The sequence below is a fragment of the Cataglyphis hispanica genome, chromosome 1 (genome assembly GCF_021464435.1).
Source record: "Cataglyphis hispanica isolate Lineage 1 chromosome 1, ULB_Chis1_1.0, whole genome shotgun sequence".
NCBI classification, from domain to species: Eukaryota; Metazoa; Arthropoda; class Insecta; order Hymenoptera; family Formicidae; genus Cataglyphis; species Cataglyphis hispanica.
In genome coordinates this window covers 20,341,075-20,368,643 of record NC_065954.1, presented here as the reverse complement: position 1 = coordinate 20,368,643, position 27,569 = coordinate 20,341,075, and the positions used below count along the sequence as shown (strand labels likewise).

Sequence of the window (27,569 nt, the reverse complement as noted above, 5' to 3'; positions counted from 1 at the left end):
TCTTGTGTATATTGCGTACTGTGCGGCAATCATGATAAATCGGTTTCCTATTATGCGTAAGTAAATGTAACTTTTTGTGTCTATTTATATTGTAAAGTTTATTATGTGAATTTTTGGTTAGATTTTATGTAAAGTTAAAAAACATATAATTATCTTTATACAATTATACTCCGATATTCATCACAATTTACTTAGAGCATGTATGAATATATATATATATATATATATATATATATATATATATATATGCTCTAAGCAATTTATAACAGATAGCTGTCAATTTCAACGCATGCGTACAAAGGACAAATAGGCATCTATATCTTTCTCTCTCGTATACATTTTGGACACACTTTTGTTCCAGCCATATATGTAATACTACTATTATATTGCTAGTCAAAGCTTAACGCAGGTGAAAACATTACGGTGCAGACGTATATCAATCTTTCGCTTCCACAATTCGTATACTTGACGTAATGCGCATGCGCTGGTATACGTAGGGCTTACGTAACATTTAGTACTATTGGCTCAACAAAATTCGCGCATGCGCATTGCAAGTAAATTGTGGAAGTGAGAGGTTGATATATATCTGCACCGTAATGTTTTCGCTAACGCCGCTTATTAGGAAGATATGTGACTAGTAATATAGTAGTATTACATATATGATGCCAGCATTCTCTCTCCAGGCTCCAGGTAAATAGGCTCTAAGAGCGAAAACAATAGAAAGTGTTCTGGAAAGCATAATTTCAAAAAAAATAAAATAAAAATTACAAACAATTTATACTTATTTAAATATGAAATAAATATTACACAATATAAACATTTTGTAATAAATGTATAAACTTTTTTATACATTTTTAAATAAAAAAATAAAAAAATGAATTTTGAAAAGATATTGTAGATATCGTAAATTTTTATATACACATTTTATGTACATACATATAAGATTATTTCTCTTAAAAAAATATAGATATTTAAAATTTTTTCTTTATTTGCATCTCTTTTATAACAAATTTTTTTACGCACAAAAATTTAAAGTTTGAAAATTCAAATTGCAAAAATTTAAGCTCAAATATGAGCAAAATATCGAAAATGGACATAATAATAAATAAAAAAATACAAATTAAAATTTTAAGAACTGCAATCTTTCAGAAATTTTATTTTTATTTATTATTTTTTTTCGTTAATGTGTCAATAATAACAAGACTATAGTGAGTTAATTATTGCTATAATTCAAATAATCATTATATAACTTACAAACGAGACAAATCATATCGTTTTTAAAAAGAGATTGACCTCGGCTTATAATAAAATTAAATTTTTAAAGTCTAGATTCACATATACATATATTTCATTTTATCTGAAACATTAACTTTTTTTATCAATACATACAAACATACAAAAAATTTTTATGTTCAAACATGACACGTAATTTATTATAAAATATAAAACTTATAATATTTAATAAAATTCATATTAGGTATACATTAGATACTACATCATACGTATCTTACATACAACGATTTCATATACACGAGATAATAAAATTATAATAAATCGAGACACTCTCTCTCTCTCTCTCATTCTCGACACTTTGTATAAAAAAACCAGCTTGTCGATATAAAAAATGTACTTTGAATACTGCAGACTTATAATTAGAATAGTGTATTATAATATCATAAAAACAATTTACTTTGACAACATTTTAACTTATTAAAATTATACAAATTTTAATCTGTGGTATAAGAGAATGTAATGTAAAATGATAAAAATCATAAAATTTGTTTTCTACGAATCTGCTTATATATATATATATATATATATATATATATATATATATATATATATTTATTATATATTATTTATATATTATTTATATTATATATTAGTTATATATATATATATATATATATATATATATATATATATATATATATATATAACAGGGTGTCCCAGATCATTGGAGACAAGACTCGTATGCTGGTAGAGTGGACCAAACTGAGTCGAAAAGTTCTGTATCATTTTTTTGTATAACGCTTAATAAAAGAATTATTATTGAGTAAAGTTTGGCGAATCCTCACTGATCTTTAGCCGGACACACGTGGGTGAGCCGCGCGCTTAGTAGTGTGCGTGAGCGCTCAGCAGTTACAGCGCAACTCACCGATGTGCGCTCAGCTAAAAATCGGCGATGATTGATTAGACTTTACTCAGTATAATAATTCTTTTATTAAGCATTATACAAAAAATTGATAGAGGATTACTTATCGATTCAGTTTGATCCGCGCGCACTATCTGCACACGAGTCTTGTCCCCAATGGTCTGGGACACCCTGTATATATATGTATATATACATACAAATTTTTTATTAAAATATATTTTTTAATGTACTTTTTGGATATTTATGATATTCGGGAATCGATACCTCTACATCAATTATTTGTCTATTTTACTTTCCGTAACGTATATGGGAAGAGGTGAATTGTCATAATATTCATAGAATTGTTGCGTAGACAATGAGGGCGAGGACGGATTCATAGTATGCATCATATGTATCGACTGTGTGTAGGGCATCATCTGCATAGGGGTAGTCAGTAGCACAGAACCATTGCTGCCTCGTTCTAAAGTCGAATTGTTGTACGAACCTATGTATAGATCATGATGATTAATCTTGCCTGAATATGCACTTGCTGGTCGTATAATTGACGTCTCAGGGATCATTGATTCCTCGGGGATGATTGACGTTCCCATCGTTGTCATTCTCGTTTCTTGCACTCGGCTGCTCCATCGTAATCGGCAGATGCAAATTGCGATAATGATGATTGCGATAAATGCCACTACACCGCCAATAATGCTAATAATGAGGGTATCATCAGTGTTTGAAATATTACCCATTGTGGATGCATCTGTCAATCAGTATAATATATATATATATATATATATATATATATATATATATATATATATATATATATTATATATAATACATATATAAAGCTTATATAAAAAATATTATATCAAATTTAAAATAAAAAAAAAACGTTATAGCAAAAAATAGCAAAATAATTTTTTATTATTTGTTAATTAAAGAGTTAATATACTTTTGTTCAAAAATTAAATTAATCTCTTTTTGTCGAAGATCAAAATTTATTTCAAATTAAAAACAATTAGTTGTCCAAAATTTTTATCGATTATTTAAAAATTATCGATAGACAAAAAATTAAAAATATTTAAGCTTGACGAACAGCAATTTACTTGTATGATCAATATGTTTGTTTCGATTATTTTGCACCATCGGAGCAACAGTCCATATTATTTCTGGTTCGTGCGTTGTTGACTTCATCAATAACGTGGTTTCCGTCATTTGCGGTTTTGTTGATGTGGTATGATTACACAAGAAATTCTCTTTTGTGAGATCATTCAGCATTACACCTTCCAAGTGTTTAGGATTAGAGCAGATTACAACAGGCGCTTTATTGCCTGATAATTTGAGCCACCTCCATAGATGTTTTGCCTCGCAACTGCAATTGATGGGGTTATTATTTAATCCGCTGATTTTTATGAAATCTCCGCGTTCGTCCCAAGCGGCTAATAGCTGAGCTGATAAATTGGTGAATTTGCTACCAGAAACGTCTAATTCAATCTTTGTAGAACGCGGTACCGGAAAGAAAAGAGCAGCCGGTATCGAGTTTATGGAAGTATTCTTTAAACCTAGGAAAAATCTTAGTCCTCGCACACCAACCAGCGAACTCGAGAAAATATTACGCAATTTTTCCCCTCGCAATGTTAATACTCGCAGACGAGGATGAGTGTGTATTGATAGCTGCTCGTTACCTACTGATGGATCTTTGATCTCGATGTCCAACGTCTCTAGATTTGTCATATCCTTCAAAATACCTTGTATGTCGAAATAGCCTAACTTAGGATAATTGTAAGCATGTAGACATCGTAATTTTTTCAACGATTTGAATACGTTTTTCTCGATCCTGGTACTATTCGTTAAATTTGCCATTTTTAAAGAGCGTAGTGTGACCAATCTGTCGAAGCTGCTCTCATTGATGCTCTTTACTTCATTATTAGAGATGTCTAAACTCTGGAGTATGGATAGAGTTTTAAAGTTAGTAGTCAAATTTGTAAAATCTGTTAAACGATTCTTCGACAAATCTAGGCTCTCTAGCATCGTAGTGCGCTCCAACGTGTCTGGTTGAATGTCTGTGATTGCATTACTTGAGAGATTCAGATGCTTCAGGAATGGCATCTCTAGCCTAGAAATAGTTTTGATACCCGTATCGGCTAGATTCAACGATCGTAGAATCTTTGCCTCACCTAAAATGGCACGTATCGCGTTTTCGCTCAATGGATTCTCAGAAAGATCAAGTTCCTTTACATTGTTGATGATGACTTGCGTGAACATTTCCACTATTCGATTGCGAGCTATTTTTAAACTAAATAATGACGCCAATTGTCGTTGCAAAGCGCGGATTGGTATCTCGTTGAAACGATTACCAGATAGATCAATCTTTTCAATGTAGCGAATCCTTGAGGGATCAAAGATGGTTTCGGGTAGCGAGGCAAGTCGATTATTGCATAGATTTAAAAATTCTAATCGGAATAAACCCTCCATAGTGCGTTCGCTCAACGTTTCTAAAATATTGTTAGATAAATCCAATAATTGAAGCTGCGTAGAATTGTAAAAGGCCAGCTCATCTACCTGTAACAATTTTATTTTCAATAATTAAATTTTATTTTGTTTATTAATAAATTTTTTATCTTTATTTTTATTATAAATTTTTATGTATCATATATATTTTTCTTTCTTTTTCTTTCCTTTTCTTCTCTATTTTTTTCTTCATGTTTTCTCTCTTTTTTTTTTCTTGCTATTACTTATCACAATATCGTACATACCGATTCAATTCTATTATTGGAGAGATTCAGATTGCGCAATCTTCCCATCTGCGAGAAGGCAAACTCGTTCACATGATGCAACATATTCCCAGACAGATCTAGCCATTTCAGAAACTGCAATGACTTGATAAAGTCACCCGGAAACTGAACAAATTGATTGTTTGAGAGGTCAATCCACGTAAGCCTCGGATGGATCACGAAGGCCGTCGGAGACAGCTGACTGATACGATTATTTGACAAATTGAGGATTTCTAAGCCCGTGCCGGTGTTGAAGTGCTCACCAAGAAAAAACGTGAGCTTATTACCACACAAGTTCAACGAGTAGAGATTAATGAGATTGACAAAGGCACCAATATCGATGCGCTGGATGGTATTATACGAAAGATCTATTGTTGTGAGATTGTAGAAATTTTGAAAAGTGCCTTCGTTGATTTCCTGTAGTTGATTGCCAGAAAGAAAGATTTTCTCCAATGATTCAAGATTTAATAGTAATATAGTTGGTAGGATCTTAAGCTCTGTATGCGATATATCGAGATTGATCAAAGATGAGGGAAATACAGGCGGAAAGCCGCCGTATAAGGGATTGCTGCTGAGGTTTAAATACCTCAGTCTATGTAAGTATTTGAATGTTTCCGGCGGTAATCGTTTTAGTTGGTTACCTGCCAGATTCAACGAGAGCAGATTCTTCAGCAGCAATTCAGTGATAGTTGTCAGTCGATTATACGATATATCGAGATTCAACAAGGTATCTTCCAAACCAGCGAATGCATTTTGTGAAATGACTGATAGCATATTATCAGAGAGTTTGATATCGATAAGATGTTTGAAGTTGTAGAACAATCTGGGCTGTATCTCGCGTACTAGATTGTGTGACAAGCTCAAAGTAACAAGATTCGTCGATGTGGCGTGAATTAGTTCGATGGATAGTGCGGCGATGCGATTGAATTGCAGATGCAAGTGTGCCAGAGATGGTAATCGCTTGAGCGCTGAAGCTGGCACCAATAGAATGTTGTTGTCTTCTAAGGATAACCATTTCAATTTTGTCAAGCCCACAAAAGATGATTCATCAATCTATAAGAAATGACATATAAAAATACGATACAAAATTACAAATCTGCGATACTATTTTTGTTCAAATTGAAAAATATTTTTTAATTCATAAGTTGATTTTCAGTTTTGTTCTTTTGTAATAAATTTTTAATATATGTAAGACCATACCGTACGCAGCGCATTAAGGCTCAGATCTAGTCTAGTGAGAGCGGAAAGATTGGAAAATGTATTAATTCCGAGCTGACCTATATTGTTTCGGCTAAAATCCAATACTTGCAGCTCAGTCAATCGTGATAAATGTATCTGTTCTATTTCCTACAAAAAAAAAAGAAAAAAAAAAGAAGAAATAAAAAGAAGTAGTTTGTAGATCGTCATAATGCAAGATAAATACAATATAATCGTATATTGAAATAAAATTTTTGCAAATTGGAAAACAATGATAACTAAATATGTTTACATATTGATGACAATTGATCATTTATGGCAATACTTACAGTAATCAAATTGTTAGAAATATTCAGGAATTTCAAATATGTTAAGTGTCTTAGCGCGTTGGTAGGAAATTCCTGGAGAAAATTAGCTGAAAGATCCAACTGAAATAGATTGGATACACCTGAAATAGTCATAGTAATTTTTTTTATTGTAGTTTTGCAGTTTTGCTGGATTTTTTGTTAATAAAAGATCCCATATTCCTTATGGTAAATTGACTTTCGGTGGATTTCGTTCGATCTTTCAGATTTTGGAGTTTGCATTCTTATAACTTTTTATGCCAAATATTGCAAGGGATCGATTTATATTAACAAATTAAAATGATTCCATTTGAGAAAATGAAAATATCTTTGAAATAATCTCATGACTTTCATCCAAAATCAACTCAATATGGCATTGTCTTATGACTCCCTCAAAATCATAAAATTTTTGTACGAAACATTTTTTGATGGAAATCTGGATTTTTGAGAAATGTCAATACAAATAAGAGCATATTATTAATATACACTACTTACTTCTAAAGACATCGCTGTTGAAGCGACTAAGAGAATTATGAGAAATGTTTAGAAACAATAAATGTTGAAGATCGAAAAAGGCATTGTCTTCCATGTGAGACAATTCATTGTAGCTGAGATCCAATCGTAATAGTGATTCGCTAAATGTTATGAAAGAATTTCGTGGAAGAAAATCTGTAAAATACGATAAGGAATCAGAAGTATTAAGTCAATATTTGCGGACAAATGTTCCGAAAGGTCTATAATCGCTATAAAATTTTTATTAGAAATAATTTACAAATAATTGTAAGTGCTCAAATTATTTTTTTTATCAAGAAAGACTCGTAAGTAAACAATTAATATCTGTTCCATGCTAATCAATATATATTTTTATTGTAAATAAGTAGGTATTACTTAAATATTGTTTAAGTACAAGAACATTTCATTGAATACAGATGTGTCAATGGCATAGTGTAATAGAGAATAGAGAAAATTAAGTGTGAAAATTCTTGCGTCGAAAAATATCGTTTTCAAGCTAACGATAAGAGACAATATATGTGGCGATTGAAACAACATAACTGTTGTTTTTCCGATATTTTTCTTATTTTACAATTAGATGTCATGAAAAACGTTTTAATAATTGTAAATTGTGTTGTAAAAAAGCATTTAATTATAAAGTATTTAATATTTTTTGTAAATATGGTTATAAAATTACTTTTTTAAAATATAACATTTAAAAAATATAAAAATATAAAAAAATAAAGATACGCGCACATACATGGACTTGCGTAGCATGTAAAAATATATGCACATGCTTATATATATATATATATATATATATATATATATATATATATATGTAAGAATTAATATACAAATGTATAAAATGTATAATTACTTATCATGTGCAGAGAGAACAGGTAAAACCGAAGAGAAAAGTCTTTTACCATTTTTCGATTTTTGTAATAATTATTGAGAAATCAATTAAAAAAGATTGACTAATTTGCGCGAGTATAAGCGCGCGGCGAAAAAGAGACAATCCAAAAGTATGCGATTGCCAGGCGCGCTACGAGTGGTATACATAATACTGAATTCTCCTAGTGAATTATCCTAGATCCTAGCAATCACATATTAATGGGTTGTCCTTTCTTGTCGCATGCTAATATTTAATATTCGCTAGTCGCGCGCATCGGTCGATCTTTTTTAATTAATTTTTCAACTTCTCACTTATTGCAAAAATCATAAAATGGTAAAGAATTTTTCTTCTCTATTTTATCTGCTTTACTTGCACATGATGAGTAACGCGATTGACTCGGGATACTCTATATAAAAGTGAACTACAAATTAAACAACTTTTACTATTATGTTATGAATCGTCTGTACATTATAATCATACCGATATTGTTTCGGGCCAAGGACAGCACTTTAATAGCACGTGGGCCTTTCAAAGAAATAGTAGGCACCGCAGTCAAATTGTTACCATCAAGATATAGCTCTTCCAAGTTAGTGCATCCTTTTAAAATTCCTTCTTCAATACTTTTGAGACCATTTCTGCTGAGATCGAGTATTTTGAGTTTTTCCATGTTATGAAATTCATTGCTGGAAAATATTGGGTTTAAATTGTCACCCAACAGATTATCAGCGAGTCGAAGCTCATATAGTTCACTCTGCAGTTGCAGTATACGATCCATTAGTCGATGGATCATATTGTTTGATAGGTCGAGTTTCCTGAGATTAAAATCGGAATTAATAAGATCTTCTGGTAAAGTCTGGTAGCCACAATTCCTCTGGCTGATTGATACGATCGGCTGATCATGCAAGATGTTCATCATGTCGCGCGTAAAAATTACCCGATCGCAATCCATTTCAATTAATGGTGGATAATCCATGGATATGGCACATTTGCAAGGCACCAGAAAATCCTGTTTCAATTCAATGCAGGGTTTCCATTGTGCTTGATTCAATGAAAAGATATTCCACAATAGGAAAATCGTTATCAGATATGAGCTACAAATAAAAAAAGCGCAAATTTGATTTGATCTCTCTATATATACATATAATTATATTTATATGTATATAATAATTAAATTTTTTTATTATATATATATATATATATTTATATATATATTGTCGAAATAATACAACTCAAATATTTTTTAGACTTCATATGATCACATGAGGAAGCTCTTCTCGCGCATCTTTTCTTAATATTAAAACAGATGTAACGGTGTTTCGGTGCTTTCTACGTATACAGGGTGTCTCAGAATTATTAAATATTCTTCGACTATAGATTTTATATTCTTTGCTTTCTCGCAACGAGAATTTTTACGTTCGCTAACTTTTTTTGTAATGTTTTGAATATTTGATTCTGATAAGTAAAGTTTAGATTAAATTTCAAATTTAAATTTAAATGAAGAATAGCATTTTATTATTTGTGTAGATTTTCAATGTTTATTTTTTTCAAAAGCAACGATTTGAAATAACTCTATAATTATGTTGTATAATTACTAACAAGTAATATCTTGTTATTAAATAGATTAGTAGTAGTTAAATAGATTAGTTTTTTTTCGATATTTTTGTCCTGATCATCACAATTGTAAAAATACGCAAGATACATATCAGCAGGAACAAATCATTTCAGAATTCTTATATAGTTTTTATGACTTATAAGGGCATCATATTTTTTAGATATGTCAAATAATAAATTTAAAGATAGACGGGGATAAGAGGTACAATTTTACTGTCTTAGTACTGTTTTATAATCTTCTTCATTCTTTTGTACAGATTCCATGGACAGAAGGAACGGATATATTAGAACAGTAAATGTTAAAATGTTATAGGCTGATTTAATAATAGCCGTGATAAAAAGCATTTTTAAAGCGTTTCTGCCGATTATATGCATCTCAAACAAAGAAAGATATTTTATGATGAGGAAAGATTAACAATATCTCGTGAATGGCTAAAGATAATAGAACGCAAGTAATTATATAATAATATTTACACATTTATTTGCGTTCTTAAACCAAAAGAACATTGTGGCATCCATAATGTCACAATAAAATTTTATAAAACATTATTTTGGATTACGAATTTTGAAAAAGGCAATATATACTGAGATAAAAAGAATGCGCACACATGCGCGAGATTGGCTTTTTTAATCATTATTAATATGTTTTTCTGCGAATTAAACTTTCTTTTAATTTATATGAACCATTATTCTTTTTGCTTATCGTTTCCGTAAAGGAATTGTATATTTATAATAAGCGGATCAGTTTTTAACGTATTATTGCTATAATACTATTCAAATTTTATTCAATTACTAATATCAGAGAAATGTTCAACTTACACCATGATAACACTTTACAGTAGCACAGATGTAGTGAATATTTCATCAATTGATATCCATCCACTCTTTATCGTTAATCAGCTAATCAACATTACCATTCGCATAGACATATTGCATATTTAGTATACATAAAAATAAAACACACATATATACATATGGATCACTATGCACTCATTATTATTATTGTCAAACCAATGAATCAAATCATCCAGATTGGTGGTTTCGTTTTCGTGATAGTTTGAATCAAATGATCAAGGGGAGGATATCTTCCACGAATAAGATATTGTGTATCCTTATGATGTTTTCTCTGTATCTTTTTTTTTCTCTTACATCAAAAAGAGAATTATGATGGATGAAATATGTAAGCGAGAGTGTATTGAACTGTAGCCAACCGTACACGTACACTGACTGCTTGCTGCCTGTAGCTACTAGAGCGACAAAAAATCGTGACGGCCAAGTGAAAGAGAAGGATCTTGAAGGAGGGGAGCGCCATGCCCATCCTTGGGATTTGCGGATTCCGACATAACGGAGATCTCGATGAGTTAAATCGTGCAAGGCAACCTTCGATGCTTTGCATCATATGTATGTGACTTTATGTTACGTTTAATGATAAGCACAAAAAATTAAAAAGATCTAAAAAAAGACATGGAAGGAATGGAGAAAAAATAAATAACGACTAATCTTAAATTAAAATTTATTTACTAAATTTACTAATTTTTATATATTAACATTTATTTTTTTTTAAATATTAAATAATATAATTTATATATATATATATATATATATATATATATATATATATATATATATATATACAAAGTGACCCATTTTAAAAAACGCACCTCGATAATTCTTCAACGAAGCATTTTCAGCAAAAATGTTTCAGACAAAAATTGTATGGTTCCAAGGAGGACATAAGATGGTGTCATTAATTTGACTTTATAATAGTTGCTTGAAGGTCACGTGTGAAGATCACCTTTAATTTTTTAAATGGAACCGCCTACTTTTTATTGCATATTTTTGTAGCTTATTTCGAGAGCTTTCCAAAACACTATGATAAAGTTCTGTTTCTTTTTTTTAAGTACTTTCCGAGTTATAAGACTTCAAAATTATTTTTTATATATTTTTATATAAAATACAAAATATCTTGAATATGTCATGCAATATTTTAATATAAAATACAAAATATCTTGCATATGTCATGTTATGAGGTCAAGTTGACCCTTAGAGATCATTCCAAGGTCAAATCAACTTTTCACCCATATGTCTGTAGTTATGCATGTTTCAAAAAATTCGGATCATCCTACTTTTAGCGCTATCCAGGAACAACGATGTGGAGTCAAGAAAATGGAAACGTTTTTTGAGCATTTGTTGTAATAATATTTTTGACAACTCGTCAAAAACATACAAAATATTTTATATTTTATGTAAAAATATTGCAACTTTAAAGTCTTATAACGCGGAGAGTACTTAAAAAAAAATACTTATAGTGTTTTGGAAAGCTCTCAAGATGGACTACAAGAATATGCAATAAAAAATATACTATTCCATTTAAAAAATTAAATGTGACCTTCAAATAACTCTTCAAGGTCAAACAAGATGTTCAAAGGACATTCTATGAAGATATCCTCTCTATGTCCAAAAATGATTTTCGGGATGTCTTCTGGACGTCTTTTGGATATTGCATACTATATGTGGATTATAAAAAAAATTTTTTTTTTTAAATGGTTGTGCATAGAACATCAAATAAAGGACAATGTTAATATAAGAGCGATTTTTCGCTTCTAAGAAAAAAAAACCAATTCAAAGAAAACATAATATTAATAATATATAATGATATAAAAAATGATTAAAGATCTCACAAACTTAAAGAAAATTGATGAGAGACTGAAACGACAATACTTGTACCGAATCATGATACTAATTTAAAAAATACACTTTCTTAAGGCCATTGCACGTTAAAAAATTTTAGTCGTAATCATAAGGCCGTAAGAAAATTGACCAACCACAATCAAACATTCTAAAACATAATAAGAATGTTTGAATGTTTGTGATTGATTGATTTACTTACGGCTTTTCGATTACGACTAAAATTTTTTAACATGCAATGGCCTTTAGTCGTAGCCAAAGTGACCAATCACAGTCAACTTTTTTTGGAATTATCGATTGTGATTGGTCAATTTCCTTACGGTTATGACTTATTGGGTGCTTTTCAGCAATGACACAGTGCGACACAGAGCATCATTCATATCTTTGTTGTTCACTGGTTGTTCACTTGAAGAAAGATAGAATGATACTCCGTGTCGCACCGCGTCGCTGCTGGAGCACCCATTGTAGAACCGGCCTTATTAGATATTATAGAGTGCATTCAGAAAACATAACTTGGCCGGAATGTCTTGATCATGTCTAGATTGGACGTGGCCATTTAAAAAACCAAAGAAGAAGAAGAAGAAAGCATAACTGTTGCACAACTAGTAATGCTCGACTTGTCAACACTCAACGTTAATTTGCTAGTTCTAGAAGTAAGAACCAATTACGTTTTGCTATCCAACGATTGTGTTTTCTGAACGCACCATCGACACATGGCGTTTTTGAATGAACGGATTAGTCCAACAGATTATAAATTAATCACTATATTTTACTATGAATTCAAGTCTTTTATTGGCAAAGTCAATGCGATAATGTCGACATAACAAAAGAAAGTGCTATGCGAGCGAGAGAGAACGCAAAAAGCACGAAATTAAGGCTCTTGCGCAATGCGAGAAAATAACTATTGCGATTGAGATTGACAGTTGCGAATTGACCAATCAACCGGCAAACTGCTTTATTTTGATTGGTCAATTCGCAATTATCAGCTGCCTGAGCTGCAACATAATATGGCCTTTAATGACGTCATTGCATTGTCTCTCCTAATGAAAAACTCTAATTCATAGTAAAATATAGTGATTAATTGATCCGGGTTGGATTAACCCGTCCATTCGAAAATGACATATACAATCAACCTAAGACTCTTACTATAGGGACTCTAATTCGGGGTTTGCCTTTGTCCATTATTCTAAGTCATTCTTACCGACCGAATCTTTATTGTGATATTGCCTCCCTCTAAGACGAAAATCCATATAAAAGAAAGAAAAAACTTTATTACGTGTGAGGTATATAAAATTACTTGCGATTTCGTAATATATAAATTATAAATATATTTGTGAATCAATTAGCCAGCAGTGTGATCAGATAGCATTTACAATAACAAAAGCACTGGTGTAACGTCCATAATGATAATACAATAGCAAATTATTTTTATTTAACTTAATTAGTGATAGAAACTCGACAATAATTTTGTGTGCGCTTACAAATATAAAATAATGTCGGAACAGTAAAATATATATATTTTTTTTTTGTGAAACAATCTGCAACATTTGTTTTAATACACAACTTAATCTATTATTAGCCTTATGACTAATGAGAATTCACTATTTATTATACAAAATATTTTGTTTGATGTTGTTAATTATTGCACATTGTTTAATAATTCAGTCTAATAATTTCATACAACTTCATAAACAATGGTTTTATGCTTTTATGCTAATCATATTTATTATATATATTTACTTGCTTATGTATTTATAATATAAATATATATTTATATCTGTCTTGTTTTAGAAGAATATTTGCACACGACTACAAACATGTCAACCGATGTGAATATGCAGGCTGAAAAGGTATATGTAAAACAATTTTATTTGCATGTTGTAATACTGCTCCGTGTGGTGACTGGGATGTATACTAAAACTTTTCCATAATAAAAATGTATATATATTAGGTTGCTTTATACATTGAGATTTTATCCATTCCTTTTCTGAAAAGCTGAAAACTTAATGGTAAATTAAAATAATAATGGTAAATTAAAATATTAATTAAATGATAATAATTTCTTTGGATCAAGTCCAATGGAGAAGCAAGTGTCGATAAAACCGAAGAAGAAGAGGGCAGATCATCTAAAGACCTGCATGTGGTACCTATCTTTCCAAATTAAATTTTGCTGCTTAAATAGGATTCCTTTTCTTTATCCTGCTGTTCATATCTATATTGTTTTCAGTTTATATTATACAATCCTCTAATATAAAAAAAAAAGTTGAAATGTATATAGACGAGTGTTATAATTGATCTTTTGAAATTTTTTTTAGCAAGAAGTTGGTCCTATTTATGGAGGTTGTGAAGGCCCAAATGCTATGTATGTGAAACTGGTCAGTAGTGATGGACATGAGTTTATTGTTAAAAGAGAACATGCATTAACAAGTGGTACCATCAAAGCTATGTTAAGTGGTCCTGGACAGTTTGCAGAGAATGAAGCTAATGAAGTTAATTTTCGAGAAATCCCGTAAGTGTACAAAATATAGTAAACATACAAGTTATTCATTTGTTTGTTTTTCTTATTTCAATAATATAAAATTTTTTAATATTTCAATAATATAAAATAATATTATTTTCTTGTATTGATATGAATGTAATTAAATTGTTTAAACAAATATATATTTTTTTGTAGGTCTCATGTGTTGCAAAAAGTCTGTATGTATTTTACTTACAAAGTGCGCTACACGAATAGCAGTACAGAAATACCAGAATTTCCCATTGCACCCGAAATCGCTCTAGAATTATTAATGGCTGGTAATTTCTTAGACTGTTAAACATCATTTGTATTGGTCTATTTTAGTAATTAAATTACAAAAACAATGCAGCTTTATTATGATCATATGAATGTGTTTACATATTGTGATACTTTGGAAGTTCATTTTGGAGCATAATAATTGAGCATATCGAACTCTTGTACTAGTAGTGACATAGACATTTTAATGCTACAAGACAATGCAATCTTGAAATCTTACATTTATATATTCTGAATATTTCACTTGTATGCTGTTTGTTAATTTATAGTCAAAGTAATATTGTAATGTGTGTATGTGTGTGTGTGTGTACTACACATACACATATGATAATTACTGATAATGGATTTTCCACACGCATTTTCCGCGCATACATGTGTGTGTATATGTATATATAACTTATACGCATCATTTCAGTAAAATTACCAATAGCATTAGAAACAAATTAATATTATGTATTAAATCATTAACCCTATAATTGTTATATTTTATATTATGCTACATCAAATGTATGAGTGTGTGTGTGCGCGGGCGCGTATATATATATATATAAAACATAACTATATTTCTTTTTTCAAATATAAATATTTATTCTTAATTTATATTAATTGGATTTACACTTATTATATCATAATTATCCAGGTATACTCCATCAACATATTGCAAAAAAGAAAAGACCAAGTTTGTAGAAATAAAATGTGTCATTTTTAATAAAATTATTAAGTTATTTATAAAATTTATATACTTGGATTCTTTATGTCAAAACTGGAGTTTAATGTTTAGATAGATAAAGAGACTAAATTATGATCAGTAAAGAACATTTATTTTTCAATGTAATCTCTATTTATATCGATATGCCAATATGATAATACCAGCAGAATAAAGGAGGCTGTCCCGATATCTAAACTACTGTAACACGCACGTTTTAAGTTCATCTTCTCTTCTGATTGAAAGCACCTGACACTTTCCTTCAAGGAATCAAACAAAATCTATTGTTTGCAATATTTTTTTTTTTTGTGTTAGAATATTAACGCATTGGTACATCAATGGCAAAAATGCTGTGATATAAATGAAGATTACATTGAAAAATAAATGTTCTTTACTGGTCATAATTTTATCTCTTTACCTGTCTAAAAATTAAATTTCAGTTTTGATGTAACCCAAGTATTATGTGATATACAGAGAAATGCACAATATTTTATAGAATCTTAATAAAATGTATTTATGGTCTCATAAATAAATCATGAATAAATATTATGTAAAAAAACATGTTTTTCACTATTGCTTGTATGTAGGCAGCTTTTCAGTAAAAAAAAAACAAAAAAAAAACGTTATACAATTGGCTGTCACATAGAAACAATTTTGGGAATTTAAAAGTTTTCTATTCAATTGCTAATTGCATAACATTGTATCTTTGCTTGTATTTGCTTGTTGAAAAGCTCCTATATTCTTTCTCTTTCTCTCTCTCTCTATACAATTATTTATGTTGGTGATAAATATTTTTGACATTATAACATTATCTATCTATTACATATAAATATATATAGACAACAGTTTATACCTTTACAATTATATAACTTTATTTGCTTTTTGTATATTCTTTTTCGAGATCCTTAAATTTGGCTTCAAGACGTTTAGAATATGCTGCAAGTTTATAAGCAGCTTGCTCCAGTTTGCTGACACTATCATCAATCTGATTGATATTATCTAGAATCGGCTGTAACTTTTGATACTTCTCGTTTAGAGAATCCAATGATTGCACGACATTCGACGAAATAATCTTCAGTTCTGTGTACTTGGCGATAGTTTCTTTGTTTAAACGTTCTAACAATTGATAATCTGCGTGGATGGAAGTGAGCTCTTCTTGCAGATATTCTCCTGTCTTCTCGAACATCGTGTTCGCCAAACGACTTAGATTCGGATCATGCGGATCCAACGCCTCAAAACTGCTGGTGCTGGTGGAAAGCGTGGTGCCACGTTTTGGCGATTCGCATCTCGAATATTGTTCTGCTGACAGATTTTCGATCAACGTTGGCTCGGTCTGCATTTCGCTCTTTGACGGATCCATAATTGATATGATTACTAACGTAACATCTTTTACGATTTAAATTAACACTGATTGACCAAGCTAGGATCTAATCACTGATCTCTATACATAACATAATTGGAATTGGATATGGGAATGGGATAGAGCGAAAAAACTATTGGCGTTTTCGTTTTTGATTGGTAACGCCATCTGAACTTCCCCCTCGCTTACTCTCTCGTTTTTTGTTCTCTCTCTAACTGAATTGATGCACATGCAGCAATAAATAGTAATCCAAAATAATTTATTTTAATGTATATAGAAATAAACTGTTACTAATATATTTCAAAAAATAAAAAAATATAATTATGCTATATACTGTATTGTAATATATTGTATGTAATATATTAATATGCACTTTTTAAATGTTTCAAACTCAAAATTTTTTTCAAAAATCTAATGTAATAGGCTTTTGCTTTACAGACTTGGATTTAGTATACAATAAAGAACTATAAGAAAAACTACTTGTTTCTTTCCGACTGTAGAAAAAACAAAGTTATGTAGAACTGTTATTTGCTTGAATATTGCATATAAAAAAAAATAATAAAGTTTCTGGAGCCCTCAATCATATATATATACAATTAAATAAATATAAATTACTATAACATTCATTTATTGCTACATTTTTCTCTTGTTGAAAAATTGTACATTGTTGTACATATATTCATTGTTGTATATTGTTACATATATATATATATATATATATATATATATATTATACATTCATTGTACAGCAATTACATTAATGAATAATAAAAGTTTGTTTAGGCGACTTCATAAATTTCTTGCATTTCTCCGCAAAAGTTATCTCTTTCTGAAATAGTAAATAATAATTATGATTTTTTTTTCATCAATATTGTAAATGTTAAAAGTCTACGAGATTAATAAAATACTTTCACCTATATTGAGTAACACTTTAATCTTAGTCTAACTAATTTTGAAATTAGAATTATAATCAAATCAATTAATACTGAGGTTAAGCGTAATGTAACGAAATTAATGTCACAATTGCTCAAAAATTACCTGGATCAACTCCTTATCAGGTATCCTAGGATATGGACCATATAGATCTCTCCTACCTTTATCAAAATCTGTAGCGAGCATTACATTTAAATGTATAAACAGCAATATAAATGTAATACCACCAAAGTTTTGCAAAGCCATTATTAAACATACAACAAATCACAAGATAACCAAATTATTTTTTTTTATTGAGATGTGAGAGAATAAGCTCTTACATCAAGATACAGTGATACCAATACGTCTATAGTTCGCTTATATAATTCCTAGGTAGTAAAGACGTACATTGTTACGAATTTCAATAATTCGTCAACATCCGTATTGCAATAAGTAGAATAATTTCATTTTTTTATGTTGATAAAATTTCACCTCATTAATATTTTTATTATATCTAATATTGAAGAATATTAAGAACAAATATTGGCCCGTATCCATAATCCGTTCTTATATTTAAGATTTTCTCAAGTATGGTCTTAAGATACTGTGCGGTTATTTCATTGGTTGAATAGATTCTTAAGGCGATTGCACGTTAAAAAATTTTAGTCGTAATCATAAGGCCGTAAGAAAATTGACCAATCACAATCAAACATTCTAAACGTATTAAAAATGTTTGAAGTGTGATTGGTTGATTTACTTACGGCTTTACGATTACGACTAAAATTTTTTAACGTGCAATGGCCTTTAAGTTGACCAGACTTAAAACGATCTTAAATATAAGAACGGACTATGAATACGAGCCATTGAGCATGTTTCACTTAACGATCGCAGCGCTCACGAGCTTCATCTATCTTTGATTAACCTTCAGTGAACGACAAGGATGAAATGATATCATGAGCGTTGCGAGCGTTAAGTGGAACGCACCCATTGATGATTGATTTTACCTCGTTTGTAAAAGAAGCCAACACACGCCACATATTTTCTTCTCTATAACAAATTTTACATATATTTTATTTTACAATAAAGACATATAATAATTTTGTTATGGTTATCTTTGCGCTAAAGAAAATTTCTTCAAGAGATTTCGCTGCCCATCGACATTTTTGTATAAAATCATATATGTATATGTGTATACGTACATACATCAGGGGAGCTATTACGGTTCTTAAAACAAGGTAAAAATTATAAAAGTGAATAGATTTACTAGATTTCAACAAATGAAATTGTAGATATTCTAGTGAATTTTCTCACTTTTGTATTTTTCACTTTGTTTCGAAAACCGTAATAGGTCTCAAAATGTCATAAAATGCAATGTTACAATGTTGTCGCAACTCTGCAACATTCTGTGCTATATGGAATTATCTTCTTCTTCTATCTAAATGGCTGATTAGGCTTCATCTTGAATTGTATGGGATTATCTATTTCAGTAATTCGTATACCAAAATTAGAAAAAGAACGCAATGTCTCGGAAGTATATTTATCTCTTTTTAACTAGTGAGAAATTATTTTTCGGGAAGATACGTGACTAGCAATATAGTAGTATTACATATGCGCATAGACATTCAACACTCGGTCTAGATATATTATGTCTATGGCGACACAGCAAAGCAAAGTTCGCGCCGATACCGACAGGTGGCGACAAAGGTACGCAGGGCGAAACAGTAAGAACGGACTAGCAGTTGGCAGTCGATCGTTGGCCGTCACCGCGTGAGGATGCTGAAATTGTCTTTGGCTCGGTTGTCAAGTTTTCCCTTGCACGCGACGCGATTGGTTGATGTCTCTTCGGTAGCCCCGCCTATCAGGTGGCTGTTCGAAAGTGTGTAGTTATATTTCTTTACGCTAAAACGACGGGCGCGCTGCTCTCCCGTATCGCTCGATGCAATTGTAGGAAAAATTTGAAATGAGTCGTATCGGCGTGCTAATATGCGACGGTTGAGAGATAATAGAGTGTATGGAAAATCGCGAGCACGTTCGAGGATGGTACATCGTTAATATCGCTTACAGGGTATTACTGCCTTACGCTACGACATTGTCCGATCCGGGGTCGGGGGGCTCATCGCGAATAATAGTGTGTTGAGAATCGTGAGAGAGAAAGAAAGAGACAGATAGAAAACATACGGTGACCGTGCGCGCGAGAGGAAGTGGCGGCGACGGCGGCGGCGGCGGCGGCGGCGACGACGGTGGTGGTGGTGGTGGTAGCGGCGGAGGCGGTGGCGGTGGCGGCGGAGGAGGAAGAGGAGGAGGAGGAGGAGGAGGAGGGGACGAGGTGGTGCGAGCGTGGCGAGAAGGAAAAACACGTTTCGCGAGGCAACGTCTCGTCTCGCGTCAAGAGTTCCGGCTGAAGATATTCGTTGTCGGTGTCATTGGCTGTGTTCGTTCCGCGCGCCGTACGGCGCAAATTTTGCGCTGCGCGGAACTCGTCCGATCGACGACAGTGAGAAAGACGAGAAAAGGAGTTTTAAAACAGAAACGTGAGTGCGCAGAGAGAAAGAGGAATTTGTTATCGTCGTGCGCTGTACTAACGGCGAGCGCCAACGAACGAGCGGAGAGGACGTGTCAGCTGGTTAGGTTTTGCGCCAAGAGGAATCATTCTCAAGTGGGAGCGAGACAGTGAGAAGCACACGACGAAATGGGAGACGGAGAAATGGCGCTGGTGCCAGGTGTTCAGTATGGTTTATCATCGCACGACAATTTTGACGAACACAAGTCTCTAATCTTCGCAAAACTCACCGATTCATCGTATCGTGCCATCCAAGAATACCTCAAGAATCGGGTGAGTAGTTCTTGTCATATCAGCATTTATGCTTTTTGCATTAGAGAGGCTAGGATCGTCATGAGCGCGCGCGCGCGCGCGCGCTTGTGTATGTCGTCGTATTGTCGCGACAGTGGCGTGTATACACTCGCGTGGCTACGTACGTGTGTATCGTAATATCATGCCAAGGAGAGAAACGGCGAGATATCCGATCGTTTCGCTCACTTATTCGTCATATCTCGTGCGAAATTTTGTCGTGACGATGTCTTCGCTGACGCCTGGGAACTCTTCGACAAATTAGCAGTTAGCTCGATTCTCTCTCTATCTCCCTCTTCCCCATTTCTCTCTCTCTCTCTCTCTCTCTCTCTCCTCCCTCCCTCCCTCCCTCCCTCCTCCTCCTCCCTCCCTCCCTCCCTCCTCCCTCTCTCTCTGTTCCCTCCTATAATCTATTCTTCTTGAAGGAGAACATGTTCGAGAGAAGGCCGGTTTTCTTCGTGAACAGCTGCTCTTTCTCTCTCTCTCTCTCTCTCTCTCTCTCTCTCTCTCTCTCTCTCTCTCACTTTCGAGAAAGCTCCGAGAATTTTTCGCGAGGCCGATAAACCCGAAAATTCGATACGCCTTCGTCTCAGTGTACGATCTCCTTTTTTGCGGCTTTCGAGCAGCAGCAGCAGCAGCAGCAGCGAGCGAACGAATCGCGCGATGTCGACACGTCTGCTGCTTTGAAGGTAATTACGTAATACAAGAACACGAGAGTACGGATGGAGCCGAATCGAAAAATTATTACGTGTGCGTAAAGGAGCCAGACGCACGACTTCCTTGCTTATGGAATTTTACATGTGCGGTCTTTGAAGCATTCTTTACAAGAAAAGTAGCTCCGACGTAATCGCCTAACTTTCTTGCAAAGATCCTCCCTCTCTTACCGTGAACGCGAAAACAGATGAATCATTTCACGTCACATCACATCGATAGCATGATTTCTGCAATCTATCCAACTGGGCGCTCGTCTGCGAATTTTCTTGCGCTCATTTTTGCTCTCTCACATAATTGAGTGAGTGTTAAATACTGACGCGTCACTGATTCGCTGAAATACTTGTAAAAAAGAAGGCATATTTTTTTCTATCTTTTTTATCGTTAAATTTTCCCCGGCGCTTTTCTGGCTGCACGTATTTTCCGTCGCTTTAAATCGAGGAGTACTCGGTCTGAACGAGCATGAAGCGTTATAAAGCGATTGCGAATTCTTACATCAGCTGATTCTAACTTCACGCATAAGATTGGAAAGCAGAAAAATCATGGTATATGATGAGGCGCGTCTTCGTCAAAATAAAGCCGTTAAATGCGGAAATATGTACTGTTTTCAGATACTGCAAATTGATAAAAAATACATAGAATTTAATCCTCTTGCGTATATTGCTCCGCCGTTTATCACCGATATCATTTTTGGGGGTTTTATTTTATTACGTCACTTGTAATCCGTTTCAACTCAAATTGCATTTTATACGTTAGCGAAGCGCCATAAAATCAGAGAAAACGATTTTGATAAAACATTTTCGTTGTCGATAAATTGTAATTCTACTTATTATTCGATATTTCGCTGTGTTTGACTAACATGAAATTGTGTAATGATAACGAATAACCGTATATCTTACATTAATATGTCGCGAAGCAACTTTAAGTTTTTTTAAACTTATCTTTATAAAATAAATAGAGGATAAAAAGAGAAAAAAAAAATTTGATATCATTTACAATCCTTTATGTCAAATTTACGAATTTTTTTTATCATATTTGCTCGTTCAGAATTCTTAGGCTTCTTAGGCTTTAAAAAAACGATAAAAGTTTAATTAATTTTAATTCACGATTTTCCATGATATAAAATAATTTGAAAATAAATAACTCGATTATAAGAGACGCGATCAAACATTTTCTTTCTATCGGGATTTTTAACTGCTTACAATTAGATCAATGGCGACCAAATGTTTAAATTAAAAGAATGATTCTAATCTATGTGGCATAGCTAAGAATGCAAGTTAAAAAAAAAAGAAAAAAAAACAGCAAATAAGAAAGGAAGAAAAAATAGAAAGCAAATAAAGTTAGTTTAAAAAAAGCATATGATCATTTAAAAAATGCTGCAAAATTCAAAAGCGAAACTCCCCTTACGATTTTAAGGGCCGGATCCTGCTGCGTTGGCATCCCGTAAGTAAAGAGGCGTGCTTCTTTCGAGAAGTGCACAGCTGTTCCTTGAAACTCGAATAACTTGAACCAGAAGAAACGGGGCTGCAACAACCGCGTGTATATTTTACAAATAGAAAGAGAGGGACAGAGAATATATCTCTTTCTCTCTCTGTTGTTTTCTTTTATTACTCTCTTCCCCTTTTTCTTAGTAATCTGTTGTTAAATGGAAGTCTCTCTCTCTCTCTCTCTCTCTCTCATGGTTCAAATTATTTGCAGCCAGACGGAACGTTATAAATATTATATTGAATGAGTGATTCAGCTTTTACTGTAAAAGGACTTCTGTGGGCGTATTTATTAAATTGATTTAATTTCCGTTTCTGATTTTCATTCAAATGACGGCACATGTAATAGTGAATTGTGATGTATTTATATATGGGCATACTCTCTTTACTGATTACCTGATTATTTAATGTGAATTTTATTCTACTAATAATATCTTTATTCTACTAATAATCTAAAATTATTGTCAAAGTCAGGAATACATAGTCATAATACTGTTTGTTGTTTGTTTCTTATAGTCATTTTCATTTCTAACGCATTAAATATACACACACATTCACACTCTCTCTTTTTCTCTAAGTTTTTCACTTTATTGTTTTTAAAATTATACTTTTAACAATCTTCAAAGCACTTTTGTTGATTTAAAAATAAGAAATATTCCTGCGTGATAATGCAAGTAAAAATGCATGATATCTATTAAGGCAAAACAAAGATCGCTAACCAAAGTTAGACATTTAAGATTTTCTAAAAAAGAAAGTATCTATTGCGGTAATATTTATGTAACTCAATTTAATATTTATAAAGTACATATCAAGATTTCTCAAAGATATTAAATTTATAATAATATTTTTACCAAACTCCCAAAGCTTCTACATTTGTTACTTAGTTAGATATTAAAATTGTTCAATTTACGGGAGTAACTATATAGCTTAGAAACAATTTTTTTTATAACTTTTAAAATTCTTAATCGTAATTCTTAAGTAGATATCATAAATACGTGTCGCTATGTTTTCGAAATATTCAGAAGCAATTTTTTGAACATAGAAATAACTAAATAAGGTTTTTATATTGCCCTGCCCTAGCTTTTCTTCTCTTATTTCTTTTCCTTCTTTCTTTACAATTTTTTGCGCCTTTTGCTTTGTTAGAGAAACTTTATTTTTCCTGTGTGTCCACTTTGTGTTTCTCTCGTGTTGCTTTTTTCTTTTCCGCAATCTTTTCCAATTAATCGCTATTCATAATTTTCATATTACATTTCGTCAATATTAACATAGTGCATAACTAAAACAAATGAGAAAATTTGTTAAATAGCTTAGTCAGAGTACTCGAACAATCGGTCATAAATTAGTAGTCGTCGATGCGGAGGGATTATCGCGAGATTTTAAATAAATTCAAACGATACACGAATATATTTATGAAAAGAAGCCGCGAAACACTCGCACGCGCCAAGTTGCAATTCGGGAATTTTGATCTCGGTTTTTCTCTCGTACACAAATATAACTCAATGGTGCCGGGGCACATACAAGACGGCGAATGGAAAGTCGGATGGTATTAACGTGCGAGATGCATATCTCGCGACAAAGTACATTGGAGTCGTTAAAGTAGTCTCAGAAGAGGAAAAAAGAAAAAGAAAAGATATCGCATCTCGTAATCACGCTATTAAATTGGCAACTTACATACGTCAAACGCCTTCAATTTATGCTCGATGTAGAATAAATTATGCGAGGTGAAAGTGAATGGCTACGCAGGAGACGAAAGGAGAGGGGGAGAGGCACGCTTCAAAAAGTAATGCCGGTCGTTGAAAACCTTGAAAGTGTGTAAAACCGACTGGTCTTGGCCGATCATGGTTCTATTCTAATTTGTATTTATTTAATATATACACACATACGCAAACACATTATGTAGAAATAGGTGATGCTATCGTAAAAAAATTTTGTCGTAAATAAATCCGTATATATGTATACATGTGTGTGGTGGTCTCTATACATATAGAGGTTTGCCTCATGCCTCTCACTGTTGCAAATATCACTCTCCGTTTGTTCCGCGATATTCTTTTCCGTGAAACGCAGCACTGCAAATAAATATTCTCGACCTATTTCACAGATTACATAACATTTATATATTTAAGAAAAATTTAGAAACGCTTTTTTTTAAATTATCAATACGAATAATATTATTATAAAAGTAATATAAACATTATTTTATACATGTATGTGTATATATATATAAATTTATTTATTTATTTATTTCTCATATTAATATAGCAGTGAATATCGATAATGAATATCTGTATCAAACATCTTCGTTACGCTCATTTATTTCGGTTTCCCGGAACGCGATATTAATCCATGCTTAAGTAATTATCGACTTGTCGACGGATCGACAGTTTATTTGATTAAAAGCTGCTGAACGCAACATGAAATAGCTGCCAGGCTGCGATCACACCGTGTATGTACCTAGGTCTTATCATGGTCGTAGTATTTTACGATAGTTAGACCGCTTGGCTTTTATCTTTTAGCAATAAGGCGTTCACATAGATTTGCATGCGCTAACACAATTGCTCAGCGAGATGCTGGAAAAGCATTTCGTTACGTTTATGACCATACAATCGCATTTTTCGTTTTTCTTTCAAGGTCATATTTGGCATATCGGTCATTATTTAATGTAAATTGACAAGGAAAAAGCGATTTTAACGGGCAAGCTACTAACATAATTTAGTCGTGTGTTAATTAGTACGATGATTAATGTATTATACAACTGTGCGACGGTATCACGTAAATGTCATTTCGCACGCGTTTCCGTGGAGCGGAAATATACACACCACTGATGATGTTTAATAACATATCTTAACCTTATGAACATCAGTTATCTTCGATTATCTAACAAATGATTAACAAACACAATTGATTAAAAGAAGAAAAAAGAATATTTGCGGTCTTATTTATATTATATTTTTCGACACACGCACTGATAATACGGCGTTAGATAATGAAGTAAATAGTAAACGATATCTTTTCGCTTAATGTTAGTCAGATTTATTTTTAAAGATGCTAACGGAAAAAAAGAAAATATTTTTTTATATAAAATTCTGTTATTAAAAAATATTAATCGTCTATTAGTTCGCTATTGTGAAAATTGTGAAAAAAATACGCCTCTTCAAAATTTTTTTTTCCAAATATTGTGTTTGATGTAATTTGCTGCAAAATTCTCTCCATTTTAATGCATTAAAATTACTTTTGAAACGAGGTAATTAAAAATATAAAAATTTTATTTTTAATTTTTTTTTATCATATTAACAGAAAAATAAAGAGAAAAATAATATTATTAAAAAAAGAAAATTAAATTAGAAAAAAGCAAATTTTTTTTTAATAAAAAAAGAAACCAAAAAATCCATTTCTTTAATCCATTTGTTTTCTATATAATAAACGATTTCTTTACATCTCTATCTATTTGAATATATCGATATATAAAGATATTTCCTTTTTTAAAATGTGAAAAAGCATGTACGGGTTTTTGGCTAATTTTCTAATAATCTCGACATGGTAACATTATCCGTGTATCGTCGAATCTATACTACTTCCAAAAATGGTCTTGAATTTCGATGAGAATATCGGTGAAATCATTGGTTATTCTATCGTCAGATGAATGAAATTCGTGCAACTTGGAGTTATCAGATGATGCGGATGATCTCGAAAGATCGATGATGAGCCAATGTTACATAAAAGTGTCGGTATACCATGAATTGATTTGTGAAGTTGCCGGAGAACTGTCATTACGAATTTATGTATCGAGTATAGATTCTGCCGGGAGTCATGGCAACGCGGAATTATCCCGGCAACATTACGACACGATGGGTTTAACGCACAACCCATCGTCGCGTTGTATCAGTCTGAGACTGAAACGATAAAGCCGTGTAAAAGCATCGTAAAAAGTTGCGGTCGTTAGGACAATGGCTCTTATAAAGTATGAGAATGCAGTTTTCGTGAACTTTGTTCTCCCCAGAGAACATCTAAGCACTCTTCAGTGTTCTCTCCTGAGTTTCCCAAAAGGAAATAAGAACGAAAGCTTCCTTCAATTTCTTTTGACGGAACGATTAATCGCCATATGATTAATCTCCATAATTTTTATTCTAGAATTAATCAGAGGTAAGTTGACTTATGTCTTCTATTCGAGATCGGCTTTACGTAATGATATAAACTCACCATTACATTATTAAATACACAATGCTGATGTCATGAAAAGTAAATGGAAATTATTTTACATCGTGTTTCTCGGGATTTGTAACTCGGCATGTGTCAAACTGCAACTTGGAAATTCCCATGGCAGCAATTACACACACACACACACACACACACACACACACACACACACACACACACACACACACACACACACACACACACACACGCGCGCGCGCGCGCGCGTTCAAAATGAGATAGTCATTTTTGATAAGAGTTATTTGCCATATATTCGAGTCTTGGAATAAGTTTCGTTCTTGCACGCGTAATTTACATTAGCTGCAAGAGACGGGATAGGGATTTTGATGGTTGTGACGAAAGAAAAGTTTAAACGGAACGTCTTTCAGCTTGCGCCATAACTTCCGCTTTTCCTT

General features: G+C 32.3%; 4 protein-coding genes across 7 annotated transcripts in view; 2 read left to right on the top strand and 2 right to left on the bottom strand.

Moving 5' to 3' along the window:
* Positions 1-1,947: 1,947 nt before the first annotated feature.
* Positions 1,948-10,506, bottom strand: LOC126853834 (protein artichoke). Its single transcript, XM_050599929.1, has 8 exons — positions 10,279-10,506; positions 8,329-8,939; positions 6,954-7,127; positions 6,444-6,562; positions 6,118-6,264; positions 4,900-5,970; positions 3,250-4,705; positions 1,948-2,900 (listed from the first exon to the last, which is right to left on the bottom strand). The coding sequence occupies exons 1-8, from the start codon at positions 10,281-10,283 to the stop codon at positions 2,431-2,433; spliced, it is 4,053 nt and encodes a 1,350-aa protein (XP_050455886.1). The 5' UTR covers positions 10,284-10,506; the 3' UTR covers positions 1,948-2,430.
* Positions 10,507-13,250: 2,744 nt separating this feature from the next.
* LOC126855229 (elongin-C) lies at positions 13,251-15,537 on the top strand. Of its 4 annotated transcripts, none has more exons than XM_050602727.1 (5): positions 13,251-13,430; positions 13,939-13,997; positions 14,222-14,290; positions 14,463-14,656; positions 14,822-15,537. In XM_050602727.1, exons 2-5 carry the CDS (start codon positions 13,965-13,967, stop codon positions 14,961-14,963), a joined length of 438 nt encoding a protein of 145 aa, XP_050458684.1. In that variant the 5' UTR covers positions 13,251-13,430; positions 13,939-13,964; the 3' UTR covers positions 14,964-15,537. The 4 variants fall into 4 exon arrangements, with proteins under 4 accessions (XP_050458684.1, XP_050458770.1, XP_050458852.1 ...); XM_050602980.1 differs by lacking the exon at positions 13,251-13,430 and adding an exon at positions 13,519-13,536; XM_050602813.1 differs by lacking the exon at positions 14,222-14,290 and having other exon boundaries at positions 13,260-13,430.
* Positions 15,538-16,236: 699 nt separating this feature from the next.
* Positions 16,237-17,266, bottom strand: LOC126855153 (biogenesis of lysosome-related organelles complex 1 subunit 2). The gene has a single exon (XM_050602604.1). The coding sequence runs from the start codon at positions 17,005-17,007 to the stop codon at positions 16,519-16,521; it is 489 nt and encodes a 162-aa protein (XP_050458561.1). The 5' UTR covers positions 17,008-17,266; the 3' UTR covers positions 16,237-16,518.
* Positions 17,267-20,200: 2,934 nt separating this feature from the next.
* LOC126854211 (RNA polymerase II elongation factor Ell) overlaps positions 20,201-27,569 on the top strand; it is a 79,630-nt gene continuing 72,261 nt past the window's right edge. The window contains exon 1 of the mRNA XM_050600743.1: positions 20,201-20,752. Coding sequence (XP_050456700.1) covers positions 20,609-20,752 — 144 coding nt within the window. The 5' untranslated portion in view covers positions 20,201-20,608. The remainder of the gene's footprint in view (positions 20,753-27,569) is intronic.

Bases quoted from the DNA above. Each gene is read 5' to 3' on its own strand.
- LOC126855153 (XM_050602604.1), bottom strand. From the start codon at position 17,007: ATGGATCCGTCAAAGAGCGAAATGCAGACCGAGCCAACGTTGATCGAA.
- LOC126855229 (XM_050602727.1), top strand. From the start codon at position 13,965: ATGTCAACCGATGTGAATATGCAGGCTGAAAAG. The intron at 13,998-14,221 runs GTATATGTAAAA...CTTTGGATCAAG, and splicing joins TGAATATGCAGGCTGAAAAG to TCCAATGGAGAAGCAAGTGT. The intron at 14,657-14,821 runs GTAAGTGTACAA...ATTTTTTTGTAG, and splicing joins GTTAATTTTCGAGAAATCCC to GTCTCATGTGTTGCAAAAAG.
- LOC126853834 (XM_050599929.1), bottom strand. The intron at 7,128-8,328 runs GTATGATTATAA...CGTATTTTACAG, and splicing joins CTTGGCCCGAAACAATATCG to ATTTTCTTCCACGAAATTCT. The intron at 6,563-6,953 runs GTAAGTAGTGTA...TGACTATTTCAG, and splicing joins CAACAGCGATGTCTTTAGAA to GTGTATCCAATCTATTTCAG.